The sequence below is a fragment of the Agrilus planipennis genome, unplaced genomic scaffold (assembly GCF_000699045.2).
Source record: "Agrilus planipennis isolate EAB-ADULT unplaced genomic scaffold, Apla_2.0 scaffold143, whole genome shotgun sequence".
In the NCBI taxonomy this organism is placed as follows: domain Eukaryota; kingdom Metazoa; phylum Arthropoda; class Insecta; order Coleoptera; family Buprestidae; genus Agrilus; species Agrilus planipennis.
In genome coordinates this window covers 2,280-16,290 of record NW_020438887.1, presented here as the reverse complement: position 1 = coordinate 16,290, position 14,011 = coordinate 2,280, and the positions used below count along the sequence as shown (strand labels likewise).

General features: G+C 34.6%; 1 protein-coding gene across 2 annotated transcripts; it reads right to left on the bottom strand.

Moving 5' to 3' along the window:
- Positions 1–2,611: 2,611 nt before the first annotated feature.
- LOC108737452 lies at positions 2,612–13,164 on the bottom strand. Of its 2 annotated transcripts, XM_018470307.1 has the most exons (10): positions 13,054–13,164; positions 12,747–12,782; positions 10,415–10,501; positions 10,311–10,346; positions 6,597–6,635; positions 5,713–5,769; positions 5,608–5,640; positions 4,524–4,589; positions 4,405–4,443; positions 2,612–2,663 (listed from the first exon to the last, which is right to left on the bottom strand). In XM_018470307.1, exons 1-10 carry the CDS (start codon positions 13,097–13,099, stop codon positions 2,620–2,622), a joined length of 483 nt encoding a protein of 160 aa, XP_018325809.1. In that variant the 5' UTR covers positions 13,100–13,164; the 3' UTR covers positions 2,612–2,619. The 2 variants fall into 2 exon arrangements, with proteins under 2 accessions (XP_018325809.1, XP_018325810.1); XM_018470308.1 differs by lacking the exons at positions 10,311–10,346; positions 10,415–10,501.
- Between the last annotated feature and the right edge of the window lie 847 nt (positions 13,165–14,011).

Genomic DNA, 14,011 nt, shown 5'->3' with positions numbered 1-14,011 from the left:
GTATGGTATTTGAAAAACTTTGAGAATTGGCCCCTCTTTCAAACACGCGTGACTGCAATTCGACAATTCTTTGAAAACAAAAACTCCAGGTTGACAATGCCTTGATGCTGAAGCCGGTCGTAAGCGTGACATGATTTCTAGCAGACTTGAGAGGAAACTTTCTGGATCGTTAAGACTTTGTTTTCAAAACTTAAAAATGAAAGCCCATGAAGCAGGCGAAGAGTTTCTCCATATACCAATTCAACTGAATTGTTGTCTTCCTTAAAAGCTGAACGAATTCCAAAAAGCACAAAAGGTAAAGCATGAACTCCGTTGATATCGGAATGAGTTATAAGTGCAACTTTTAATTAACGATGTATAGGTTCGCCTGAAACATTTGAAACGGTATGCCAGCTCGTAATGTGATTATGTTAAGGTCACGTTAAGGTTAAATCAAAAGGAAAAATCCATCAGTCCAAAACCACATGAATCACAGAATCTGCATTAATATTTCGTAGAGGAAATCGAGTAAAACGATCGATGACAGTTAAGCAATACCGAAAAGAATGAGCAGGTAGAAGTCAGATCTTCAATCAGATCGATTTAAACGATCCAAGAAGAGCATGAACATGACGAGAGTTTTCTTCAATGATTTTCTTGAGCTCTTCTTCCTCTTCTTGAGATTGAACCAACAACTTGTAATAAAGAGGTGTGGAAACAAGAAACAAGAGGACATTTTCTTGGAAGAGAATGCAACAAGCTATAGAAGAAATACAGTTTTTGTAGGTTTGAAAAGCTTCTTCTAATTCAGACGTCCAGGTAATTGGTTGAAAACTTTTTTTAAAGTTGCGTCATGTAATGAAGCTTCGTATTCAGAGGCGTAAGGTATAAATCTGCGGTAAAAACGGCGGAGACCTTGAACCGTTTTCGGCAAAGGGAGGGTCTTAATTGCCTGAACACGTTCGTCAGGAGTTGGAATGTTAGCAGCAGAGATGGTGTAACCGACAAAAATGATGATCATTCCGTTTTTTGCGAGTCGTTCGACAATTATTCTAAGATGACATTCATATTCTTCTTTAGAACGATAGAAAACGAGAATATCATCCATATAGACAAAACAGAAAACTAAACCACGTAAAACTTCGTCCATGAACCTTTGAATGGTTTGGACGGCATTTCGAAGGCTGAACAGAATAACTATTCGGAATAGTTTGAGCATTCAACGCGGAAAAATCTCCACAGGGGCGCCAAAGCAAATTACTTTTCAGTCCTAAGTGTAAAGGAGCTGACTAAGAACTCTCAAATGAACTTGGATCTCCTTGTAACCGGGAGTACAGGAATCGTGCGAATGTGAAGAACCGTTTGATTTGATGCTTAATTATTCTAAGCGAACCAGTTGGACGACTAATTTCAGGAAACTCAGAAATATGAACAGAGAAAGACGAAGAATTTTGAGCAGCTTTAACGCTATTCTACGAAGAAGGTAAACCTTGAACTTTAAGTCCGCTAGAAACGTCGACGATATCCTAAAAGGTGATAATGAGCGGCAAATCAACATCAGCAAAGATGAATCTCCACAAGATATTACATGGATGTCCTAAGTTGAGATTTAAGGTTAGAAATCCGTATGTTTTGATTCTGCTTCCGTTTGTGGCGCACTATTCATGGTTGACCGGAGAAACCGAAACTGCAAGGGTTTTGCTAAAACTTTGCATGATACCAGCACACGGTCCACATTTTGCTGTGAGGTTTCTTTTGTAGCCGACTTGCTTATTTGTCTAAAATTGAGGTTAGAACTGCTAGAATGAAAACGAGACATTGACAATTCAGATTATTTGCAATCTGGTATAAAATTAATTAGAATTGGAGTTTTATTCATATTTAAATATTGACGTTTATTATTACTATCATCTTCTGGGATTTATAGTACAGCTTCGCACGGGTGCAATGCTAATACTAAATATGTACATTTTTGTTTTGTTTAGATTATTATCGAAAAGGGGAAATCTTCAAAAGATACCCCCTGAACATACTAAATATACTACAGAATGTCTTTATATACGACATTCACAGTTTTTTTGTCATTAGACAATACAAACCAGCCTCCCGGCCGGTACCGCAGCGACTGCTATGTCCCTGCATTCTAAATTTGTAATATCTTCGAAAATATTCATTTAAATTACATGTTGTAAAGGACCATATTGATCTATATTCAATGCACAATGTATTTAAAGTACTTAATTGGATAAGAATTAATGCTGTATTGCTTACAATCGCTTCGTAAATAACTCATTATTTCTTATAAAAAGTAAAGGATAAAAATGGTTATTGTGAGTTATCTCTCAGAGATAGACATATACCATCGCGGACTTTTTTGTAGACCCTTTCAAGATGTACAATATTGTAGTACATTATTTTGATCTATCTCGTAGGGTTCAGCCAGCGTTTGCAATGTAAGCGCAAAAAATGTGTTTATTTACGACATCACATTAGAAACCTCTAAAATTATATTAATAAAAACACTTCTTAGACAAAGACGTTTATTTAGCATAAAAAGACGAAAGAATCTAATCGCAATTTTTCTAGGGGTAGTATTTACATATATTTGGCAACTGCCCCCAGTGATGTTTAATTTTCATCTCATTGTGTGTATATATAGTCACGGTTAGCAACATCACCAGCACCTGAAAAATAAAGTTTAAGTAATATGCTTTTCGCTTTTAAATAGCTATTAGCATTGGCTATAAAGTGTTTAGCTTCACGCATGCTACCGATTTGGTCCCACTGCTGCCCATCCTATTGTTACCCATGCCTTGTAATAGTTACATTCGATACCGCCAGATTAAAGCAGGAATTACCCATTAATAAATAATTTAATATGTACATAATAATTTTTTTTGTATTTTGAATTTATAAAATCGTTTCATGCATATAGAAGTGCTTCATATTATTAAATTTTTTTAAACCATGACAAACGCCGTCACTGTTTTCTAATTATTTAATGTCTCGTTTCTCCTATTTCTCTGTTTCCTTGGTTTTCTGTTCGGAGACAAATTTGAGCTCCGCCCCAGCGTGAAGCATCCTCCAAGTGTTTTGAAACCTGCATGATGTTTGAGCGCGTTTTTCACTCATTACCCTCAAATTAATCATAAGGATAATTGCCACTACTTCAGGTAAAATATTTCCGAGCAGCAATGGGATTAGATCGTTCTATCTACTTATAAATAAATCTAATATTCGATTTTCTATTTACCTTCCGTTCCGATTAAAATCAAATTTTGCAAATATATGAGAAGTGAATTTTCTAATTTGACCCCACCCCCCTTTATCTTCATAAGAAGTAATATTTTGAAAATCAAAAATAATGGTTTGTTATGAAATATTAATCTGAAAATTCGTTTTTGAATTTTTTTACCCACTACACTACCTCAAATTAATAAGGGAAAAATTTTTGCTGTTGTCACACCCCCGCCGCGAATCGAACCCGAGACGCACCAATGTTCTGACCACTAAACTAATTCCCTCATTAATTTGAGGTTGCGTGTAGTGGGTAAAAAATTCAAAAATGAATTTTCAGATTAATATTTCATATTAAACCAACTCACTTCTAAAAGTTGTCTAAAATTGTATGTATGTGTGACAACAGCAAAAATTTTACCCTTATTAATTTGAGGTAGCGTGTAGTGGGTAAAAAAATTAAAAAATGAATAAAAGTAGATAAATTAATTTGAATAAAGGAATAAAAAAAAAAGAAAAATAAAATAAAATAAAAGGAAAACAAAATACTGGTATGCAAGGGAAGAAATAGAAGGGAAAGAGCGAATAGGAGACGAAAAATTAGAAGTGGCTGATTTTAGGTATCTAGGAAGTCAGATAAGTTAGGACGGAAGAAGTAGGGATATAAAACAGAAGATAGTGCAGGGTCGAGTAACCTTCAATAAAAAGAAGTCACTTCTATGCTTGCGAAAGGTTAATTTTGAAATTCGAAAAAGAATATTAAAGGTGTATGTTTGGAGCAAGGCGTTGTACAGGTGCGGAACACGGACGGTGGGCGCAGCGGAGAGGAAAAGGTTAGAAGCGTTCGAAATGTGGTGTTACCGGCGAATGAGAGGATACCGTAGATAGAGAAGGTTAGAAAGAATAGGAGAACAGAGGAACCTATCGAAGTCAATAAGAAATAGGCGAGATAGGTTGGTAGGACATGATGGTCTAGTCAGGGACATATTAGAGGCGGAAACGGGAGTTTGAGGGGTACAAATCGTAAATAGTTAAGGATGTGGGTTGTTCTAGTTTTGGGGAAATGCGAAGATTAGCCCAGGATAGGAAGGAGTGGAGATGCGTGTCCAACTAGTGTTAGGAGTGACGACCTTATGAATTCATTATATTTGATAATTTACACCAAGGCACAAAGAACTGAATTCTTACCTTCGACTTCCGCTTTCGAAATAACTCCGGGAAGGCTCGCTGAAACAAAAAAAAAGAAGCCATGTTATTTAGAAAAGGGCAACGCAAATTTGAATAAGTTCATTTAATTTCTTATTTACCTCCGTTTGCGCCGTAGTCTGAGTAATCGCCACCGAAGTCATCCCCATTATCATCGTAATCATCAGCTGAAAACAGACCAGGTTGTAGGTATCATAAATGTTTATCTAATTATGCTGTTAAATAGTACAAATTCCCCTCCATACTTAATTGTTTACGTGAATTATATTTTAGCTGTCTATAAATTTCGTTTAAATGTACTTCCAATTGCAAAGCCTTTTATTTCCCCATAAGAAAGTCATGATATAGTTCAGCATCCATCTTATTTCTAATGATTTTCTGCTTTTATATTTATCGGAACATGATACGACAATTTTACATTTTCGAAAGTAGAAAAATTAATTTGAATACGAAAATCAGTAATGAAGCATGAGAATTGTATGTGCACATTTGACATAAAATAGAACAGCAAATACGTATAACGCCTAGGGGTGCCACCTTTTCAGGCTTTACATAAAGTATTTTTCGACTAAAAGGTTAAAAAAAAAAGTACTCAGCATAAAAATAAAGTATTTTATTTTTTGTTTTTAAAAACATATTTTTTGTTACACCTAGCAGCCAGTAACAAATTGCTGTCGCTCTTAAATACATTAATATCTTCTAAACATGGCAAACAAAGATTTAAGTAAACTAAAAGTCCATTTTTAATTAGTTTTAATAAAGCTTTATTCCTGTCGTCCCGCCACTTTGTGTTCATAACAGAGAATACTCTTTCTGTAAATGCTGAAGTGGCCGGAACGGACACCGGACAGCAAAAGTGACACTACTTTGAACAGATTTGGGAAATCACGTTGTTCCGTAAATATGGCTTGCCAATTTTCTGTGCAATATTATTGATGTAAAAGTACTCTGAATTTCGAATAATCGCTTACAAAATTACGATGATTACTTAAGGCCTTAAATAAAGTATTTTTGCGTACTTTATGTGTCTTGTAAAGTATAACGTACGCACAGTCGAAATAGAGTACAATACTTTATAATAAAGTACGGGTGGCAACCCTAATAATGCCTGGCTTTTTTAATTTTTGCTACCTAGTTGATTTTTAATGCTCTATTAGAGCATGGTAAGGAGTGACTAATTCTTACCTTTTGTATTCCTTCGATGTGGGGGAGTATGAGCTGAAACAAAAAAAAAAAGAAAATGTTATTTAGAATAGGGTAACGAGATTAAATTTATCCAATTTTACTCACCATTGTTTGCGCCTGGCGGTGTATAATCAGGAGAAATCTTGGATTCATCGTCTTTATCTGAAAACAAAATAAATAAGTTGTAGATATAGCAACAAATTGATACAAATTATAGACAGTGTAGTATAATTGGCGTCTATTGCTATTTATTGCTACAACAACAGTAGTATCGTTCGAAATCGTGACCCAGGTCTGTTAATATCGATAAATTACTGATCAAAAACTTTTTGATTTGCAGGTCTATCACGTATGTCAGTTTTACAACTTTAAATCTTCATAAACCCCTTGAAATACTACAGTTAGCAGTAAATATCAAAAAATGATGGTACATGGTACTACTCATAACTTGATTTAATATAGCCTTTCTGTTGTCTATTATGATTCAAATCTTTTCTTATTTATTTCTCATCATGTTCATCATTGTACGCAATCAATTTGTAAATGAATGTGGTTTTGATCACATCAAAAAATACATAACAAGACACTTAAAAGTAGAAAAATTAATTTGAATACGAAAATCAGTAATGAAGCATGGGAATTGTATGTGCTCAAAATAAGGAGATACTTTGAAAACATCATCCCTTTTAGCTGAAAATAGAGTAAGTTGTAAGTTTTATAAATGTTTAACTAATCACACCTATACTTTTCGGTCGTAGATAGTTATTTTCATTAAAAGTAGTAAAGTAAAAAAATTAATTTGAGTAAAGGAATGAATAATAAAGAAAGATGATTTTATTTGCATCAATTACTTTTCTGATATACAATGCAATTATATCGAATTAATTTATTTTATACCGTTTATTGTAAAGTTTTCATGCAAATTGCATTCCTCTCTTTCATGGTATTTGATAATTTACACCTAAGTAAGAGAAGAACTGAATTCTTACCTTCGACTGCCGCTCTCGAAATATGTTCGGGATCGTTCACTGAAAGAAAAAGAAGCAATGTTATTTAGAAAAAGACAACGCAAGTTTGAATAAGTTCATTAATCATATTTGCCTCCATTTGCGCCATAGTCTGAGTAATCACCAGCGAATGGAAGTTCAGTTAAAAACAGACTAAGTTACAGGTATCGTAAATGTTTATCTAATTATATGTTCTTTTTTCTGATATACAAAAATAGGCGAGATAGGTTGGTAGGACACCTTCTTAGGCATGAAGGTCTAGTCAGAGATATTAGAGGCAGAAACAGGAGGGGTAGAGGTTAACCTAGATTAGATTACTGTTCGCAAATAGTTTAGGATGTGGACTGTTCTAATTTTAGGGAAATGCGAAGTTTAGCTCAGGATAGGAAAGAGTGGAGGTACGTGTCCAACCAGTCTTAGGACTGACGACCTTATGATGATGATGATACCAGACGCGGATTGCCATTTCGAACATATTAGTTCTCATCAGCACGTCATAATCACTTCGATAAATTACCGACTAAACTGAAGATGAACAGTAGCTTTAATACCCAATAATATAGAGACCATTTACAGAACAATATTAAGTTAGATTGCCTAATTTACCTAATAGAGTATGTATGCGCTGAATATTGTAACTATATATCGTGTAAATTGCAATAAAAGCACAAAATCGAAGTATAATTTCTCTCTCTCTTTCTCTCTAAGAGGGAGAGAGATGTCGATTAACACATTAGACTTTTGGTTAGCATTGTCAAGCTTGGGCAAGACAGACCTAGGGATTTTAGAACTTTAGTTTTAATTATTTAATTTAATTTTTCTGTCAAAGTAATTCTGATTGCACTTTAAAATTTTGTTTAAATAGATTTTTCGACTGTAAGGATCATCGGGGAAATATAAAGAATTTTCGGCAAAATAACTGGGAAATAAAAAAAATTCAACTTCGTTCCAAAAACCGATAAAGATGCTTGAGAATTTTATTTGCATGCTTCACTTTTTTGGCGTAAAATGAAAAAGAAGCGCTCAAAATTATATCGTTAAGTGTCAAATTTTATGCAAATATGTTCTTTTACACCACGGCATGAAGCGGTAAATTCTTACCGATGTAGAATCAGAGTCACAAAAAGAGATAAATAATTTATTTAGTTTAAAACCAGGTCCGACTTTTCGCCTAGTGTCTGATGTTTTTTCAAGGATAGATTTAGGCGTTAATATTATAAATATGGTACAACTGTTGTTGGTATCGTTATAAATTAAATAGTTTAATAGAGGCTAGTGATATAAATAAAACGATAAATACGAATAAATAATTATTATCAGACAATTGTAATATATAAATGAACCAATAAATATAAAATTAGCAAATTAAAAGCCACGTGGCGGACACATCAGCGTTCAAAATTAAAATCTTTTCAATTGGCTTTTAATTTGTTAATTTTATATTTACTGTTTTATATATATACAATTTAATTGTTTCGTCGTATTTATCATTTTATCAATATCACTAATGTCTATTAATACATTTAATTTATATCTGGAGATATCAGGCGCTAAAGATACGTAAAAACATTTTTCGCTTTACTTAAAATCTGAGTGCTGATTTTTATATATTGTTTCGCAGAATATTGTAAAAAATTAATAATCAACACTGCCAGATACTTCCCATGGGCGGTAATTTCTGTCAGGCGCTTCAAAGTTTTGCAGAAAAAGATCGTAATATTATTTATAATCTGAGTCTTAATTTTTAAATATGATATAAGAGAACTATTTCAATACTTTTTGTAAGTAGTCAGAGCAATTGTAGGGATCAAACACCCTCCAGACCCAATTAAAATGTCGCTGTGAGTATAAACTCGAGCGTGATGATTTGATGGTGACTTTTAATTGTGTCTGGGGCCCCTACAATTGGTATATCTGCTTACAAAAAGTATTGAAATAGTTCCCTATGTATCATATTTAAAAATGAAGACTTACACTAGAAGTTTGAAGCGTTTGACGGAAATTGCCGCCGGTAGGAATATTCCAATATTCCTTCTGTCTTCATTTCATCCGTCTCATCTTTCTCACACGAACCTCCACCCACCCGTTCCTACGATTCCTGAAAAGAGGCTGAACAGGGCTTTCCGCCCTACCTTCCCGCGTAGTCCGGAGGGACTGCCCGCCTACCAGCATTAGTGGCTGGTGGGAATGAAACACCCAAAAAATTTTAAGATACCAGCAACAGTTGTACTATACTAGGGTCAATTGAAAAGTCCCCGGCCTGACACATAGATGGCGGCACCAGAACTAAATCCATACGATTTTCAGTTAGTCCTAACCTTCAAAAGACGCGTCTATAAATTTGACGGCTGTCGGATCATTAGTTTGTGAATTATAGCATTTTTAGTGAAGCAACTTTTGTTATTGTGAAAAAAATGGATAAAAAGGAATTTCGCGTGTTGATAAAATATTGCTTTTTGAAGGGAAAAAATACAGTTGAAGCAAAAACTTGGCTTGATAACGAATTTCCGGACACTGCCCCAGGAAAATCAACCATCAAGGATTGGTATGCTAAGTTTAGACGTGGTGAAATGAGCACCGAAGACGGTGAACGCAGTGGACGCCCAAAAGAGGCTGTTACGGACGAAAACATTAAAAAAATCCACAAAATGATTTTGAATGACCGTAAATTGAAATTGAATGAAATAGCAGACACTCTACAGATATCAACGGAACGTATACATCACATCATTCACGAATATTTGGGTATGAGAAAGCTCTGTGCAAAGTGGGTGCCGCGCGAGCTCACTTTTGACCAAAAACAACGACGAGTTGATGATTCAGAGCAGTGTTTGAAGATGATCACGCGTAATAAACCCGAGTTTTTGCGTCGATATGTGACAATGGATGAAACATGGCTCCATCATTTCACTCCGAAGTCCAATCGACAGTCATCGGAGTGGACTGCACACGATGAACCCGCTCCAAAGCGTGCAAAAACGCAACAGTCGGCTGGCAAGGTTATGGCGTCTGTATTTTGGGATGCGCGTGGAATAATTTTCATTGACTACCTTGAAAAAGGAAGGACCATCAACAGCGACTATTACATAGCGTTATTGGACCGTTTGAAGGACGAAATCGCCGAGAAACGACCGCATTTGCAGAAAAAGAAAGTCCTGCTTCACCAAGACAATGCACCGTCTCACAAGTCAGTGAAAACGATGGCAAAAATTCATGAATTGGGCTTCGAATTGCTTCCGCATCCACCGTATTCTCCAGATCTGGCCCCCAGCGACTACTTCCTGTTCTCAGATCTCAAAAGAATGCTCGTTGGGAAAAAATTTTCGTCGAATGAAGAGGTGATCGCCGAAACTGAGGCCTATTTTGAAGCAAAGGACAAATCGTAATACAAAAATGGTATCGAAAAGTTGGAGGATCGCTATAATCAGTGTATCACCCTTGAAGGGAATTATGTTGAATAAAAAAAACGAATTTTGCAAAAAAAATGTGTTTTACTATTTTAGGCCGGGGACTTTTCAATTGACCTGTTATGTGTCATATTAACACCTAAACATATCCTTGAAAAAAACTAAGAACAAAAGGCGAAACGTCAGACCTGGTTTTGAACTTAATAATTTTTTTATTTATCCCTTATCATGACTTTGATTCAGCATCTAGAATAAATTTAAGGAAGCAATAGATATCGTAAATTCTCACATTGTATTTTAAAACCGTGGTGGCCAGGATCATGACCTGAAACAAAAAGAAAAAATGTTATTTAGAATAGGATAACGCGATTAATCTCATTCAGTTTTACTTACCATTGTTTGCGCCTGGATTTGTGTAATCAGGAGAGGCGCTCGAATTATCATCTTTTGTAGCAAAATCATTAGCTCTCAAGGGTTCAGCTGAAAACATAACAAATTATAATATATACTAGATTTTACCTGCGGCTTCGTTTGCGTTGATGACCTAAGATACGTGTCAAAGATCATCGACTGTCACATAAAATAATTTTTTTTATCCCTCGGAAACGGTATTTTTTCTGGATAAAAGGTACCTACCCTTTCTCCATTTATGTACCCCTCACGTGTGTCTGTTACCGGAAATGTACTAAATTCGTTATTGTATAAAATTCCTAGGAAATGTTAATAATTCCTAAAGTCGCCCGGAAATATGTCAAATAAATTATATTAGACACATTTCCTAGGAAATCTATACATTATTATGTCCCAAGTAAAACACACCGAAACTAAAATGATGGCGTCCTCTAGGATAAAGCACTCCGGACGTAAACTAGTCCCCCATTCGGATGTCCGGGCGGGGACTACTTTGGGGTATGTCATCAATAAGTGCAATAAAGGTAGATGCAATATTTCAGTAGGGAAATTGGAAAATTTAAAAGTAGATATGAATAGACTAGAATTAGAAATAGTAAGCGTTAGTGAAGTCCGTTGGCCCCAAGCTGGAGACTTCTGGAGTGGAGACTTTAGAATAATACAAATAGGATCGGTGGAAGGTAGGTAATCCGGGGGTAGGAATTGTAATGCGCAGGAAAGTAGGGCAGAGTGTAGAAAGTTATTTACAAAAAAGCGATAGGATAGTTATGGTTAAATTATACTCAAAGCCGGTAAGAACGGTATTAGTGCAGGTCTACATGCCTACATCATCTTACAGTGATGAAGACGTAGAAGCGGTTTATGCAGATACAGAAGACGTGTTAAGTTTAGTCAAAGGGCAGGAAAACCTAATAATTGTAGGAGACTTCAACGCAGTAATAGGTAAAGGTAAAGTCGGTGCAATAGCAGGTTCTTTTGGATTAGGCAATAGAAATGATAGGGGAAATAGACTGATAGAATTTTGCGATAGACATAACTTAACCGTCGCGAATATTTTATTTAACCATCACGTTAGGAGGCGCTATACGTGGAAGATGCCAGGTGATTTAGGGAGATTAATTAAGATTAAGATTAATCAAGTGAAAGACTGTAAGAGTTATCCAGGAGCAGATATAGATAGCGATCATAACTTAGTTGTTATGAAGATCAATCTTAAATTGAAAATTCTGAAAAAGAGGGGAAGGTGGGAGACGCCTTTATCAGATAAGCTAAAACGTAAGACAGACGAAATACTAAAGGCGGCGGGTGAAACTTGCCTAAAGTCAGCAGCTACAGATAGACTAGGTCTTAAGCAAAACTAAAGTAGGAAAGCCTGGATAACAAATGGGATTGTAGGATTAATAGAAGAAAGGCGGAAATATAAAAACAGGACAGACGAAGAGGGGCAAAAAATATTTAAGGCTATAAACTAGGAAATAATTAGGAAGTGTAGGACAGCTAAGAAACAGTGGTGATAAGATGTGTAAAGAAGTAGAAGAAAAGTTTGAAGTAGGTAAAACCGATAATATAATTAAAAGCAATTTTACGGATGTAGGGTACAGTAGTAATAATATAAGAAAAGAGGCAGGGGTCATTTTGATAGAAAATGAGGAAAAGACAGATAGGTACAAAGAATATTTAGAGAACCTATACGCAGGACATGCGTTAAGAGATATTAGAGAAGAAGATAGTGTGGAGATAGATGAGCTTGGTTATCCCATAATGAGAGATGAGTTCGATGTAGCATTAAAAAACTTAAAGAATAATAAGGAGCCAGGTGTAGATGAGATACAGGGGGAAATCGGGTTATAGTTTCTTAAACTTTATCTTTTTTCGTTACCTGGTTACACCTTTTTTTTTAAACTTTATTCCTTAGCCTTTTTTACCTAAATTTCTTTATATTGACCGAATTTTCCTTATATTTAAAAATTCCCGATGCCTAGTAACGCTGACCGAAAATCGAACGTATAAGTGACATCTCTCTCTCTCTGCTTGTAGTTAGAGAGAGAATTGACAAGGTTAACTCGAGTGGTCTGCCATATGGGGAATATGTTTAATATGAGTCTTTTTAAAAAGCTTCGGTTAGTAGCTCCCAACGATCCTAAAGTTGCCATTTCGAAATATTGTGGGTAGATAGGACTTAGAGAATGCATGTGTTAGATGCGAGGAATCTCACGACACCTCACAATTTATTTTAAACTTTTACAAACTTACAGACTACTTTTTTTAATTTTCCTTTACGCGGGGTAAGAAATAATAAATAAAATTTACTTACGATTGTCTGCATTCAAGTTAGGTCTGGTAAAGACACCTAAAAAAAATTATATTGTTAAGAAAAAGAAAAAGGATTAAGAGAAGAAAACATAAAAAAGTGAAAAAAATATGGGGTGTTCTAAGGAAATTGTTTGAAATTGAAGATAAGTTTAAAAAGACGTTTTGCAAGTTTGCATAATGGTAAAAAAGGTAATTTTATTAAATCGTAAATCACGGTTTCTAATCCTTCTAATTTTTTCTTTCTTATGTCACTCTTCACATAAGTAGTGTTACTTAAAAAAGTTAATAATTAGGTACCTCGTACTTACCAGAAATGCAAACAAGTGCAAAAAAGAATAGAATGGTTTTAGGCATTTTGTTGATTAACACTATTCACGCTTGATGAATAAGTATCTGTTTTGCTGCTTATATACCAAAAATTATTGATCAGTTGTTCTGATAAATAAACTGTAAAATTAATTAAATATACGTTTGCTGTCTGTTGACTGTTTTGTCTGATAAAGTATAATCTAAGTGCCTATTANGTGGAGTAAACGCAATCAGAAGAGAAGCATCGTTTAGGAATGATTAGCAACTGCATAAAAACTTTTGAAATGTGTTCTACACAAGTTAAAGTTCAAAGTCTACCGGTTGGTGTTGTACGCTAAACCTCTTTTTTGTTTATTTTAACAAAAAACTGCAAAATTAGTTGTTAAAAGATATATCTCGAAAATTAATTAAGCAAAACTCATGAAAATCAGGTTCTAATGGTTTGTGGTTATGCCGATTACTAATTTGATATCTGATTTGAAAAATTCAAAATGGCGGATACAAAATGGTCGACCAAAACGTAGAAAATGTGCGAAAAAAAATGTACTTTCGATTCGCATTTGGTAGTTGTTATCATATATTATTGTCGTATTTTTCTCTAATTTTTCAATTATTTGCGATTTTTTTAAAAAGACATTTAATCTGATACGTTAATTTCATATTGTTGTTGCTCAATTTAAAAACGCCATAATAGTCACTATGTATGCATGTGTAACTACTACGTAAAATTATTAATTGTGGTAAACTTAATTTTTTATTCAAAACTCTTGCAATTGTCCAAAAATCGTGTTTTTACCGATTTTCCCGTTTTTTCTGTTTAACTGTTATTACATTCGACAAAAAAATAAAACCAAGAAATATTTTTCAAAAATGTTTGACACTCTTAAGAATGATGCAGTTTTTGCATATGCCAAATGAAGTTTCATAATTTAGCTTATTTTTTTTTGTATTATATCA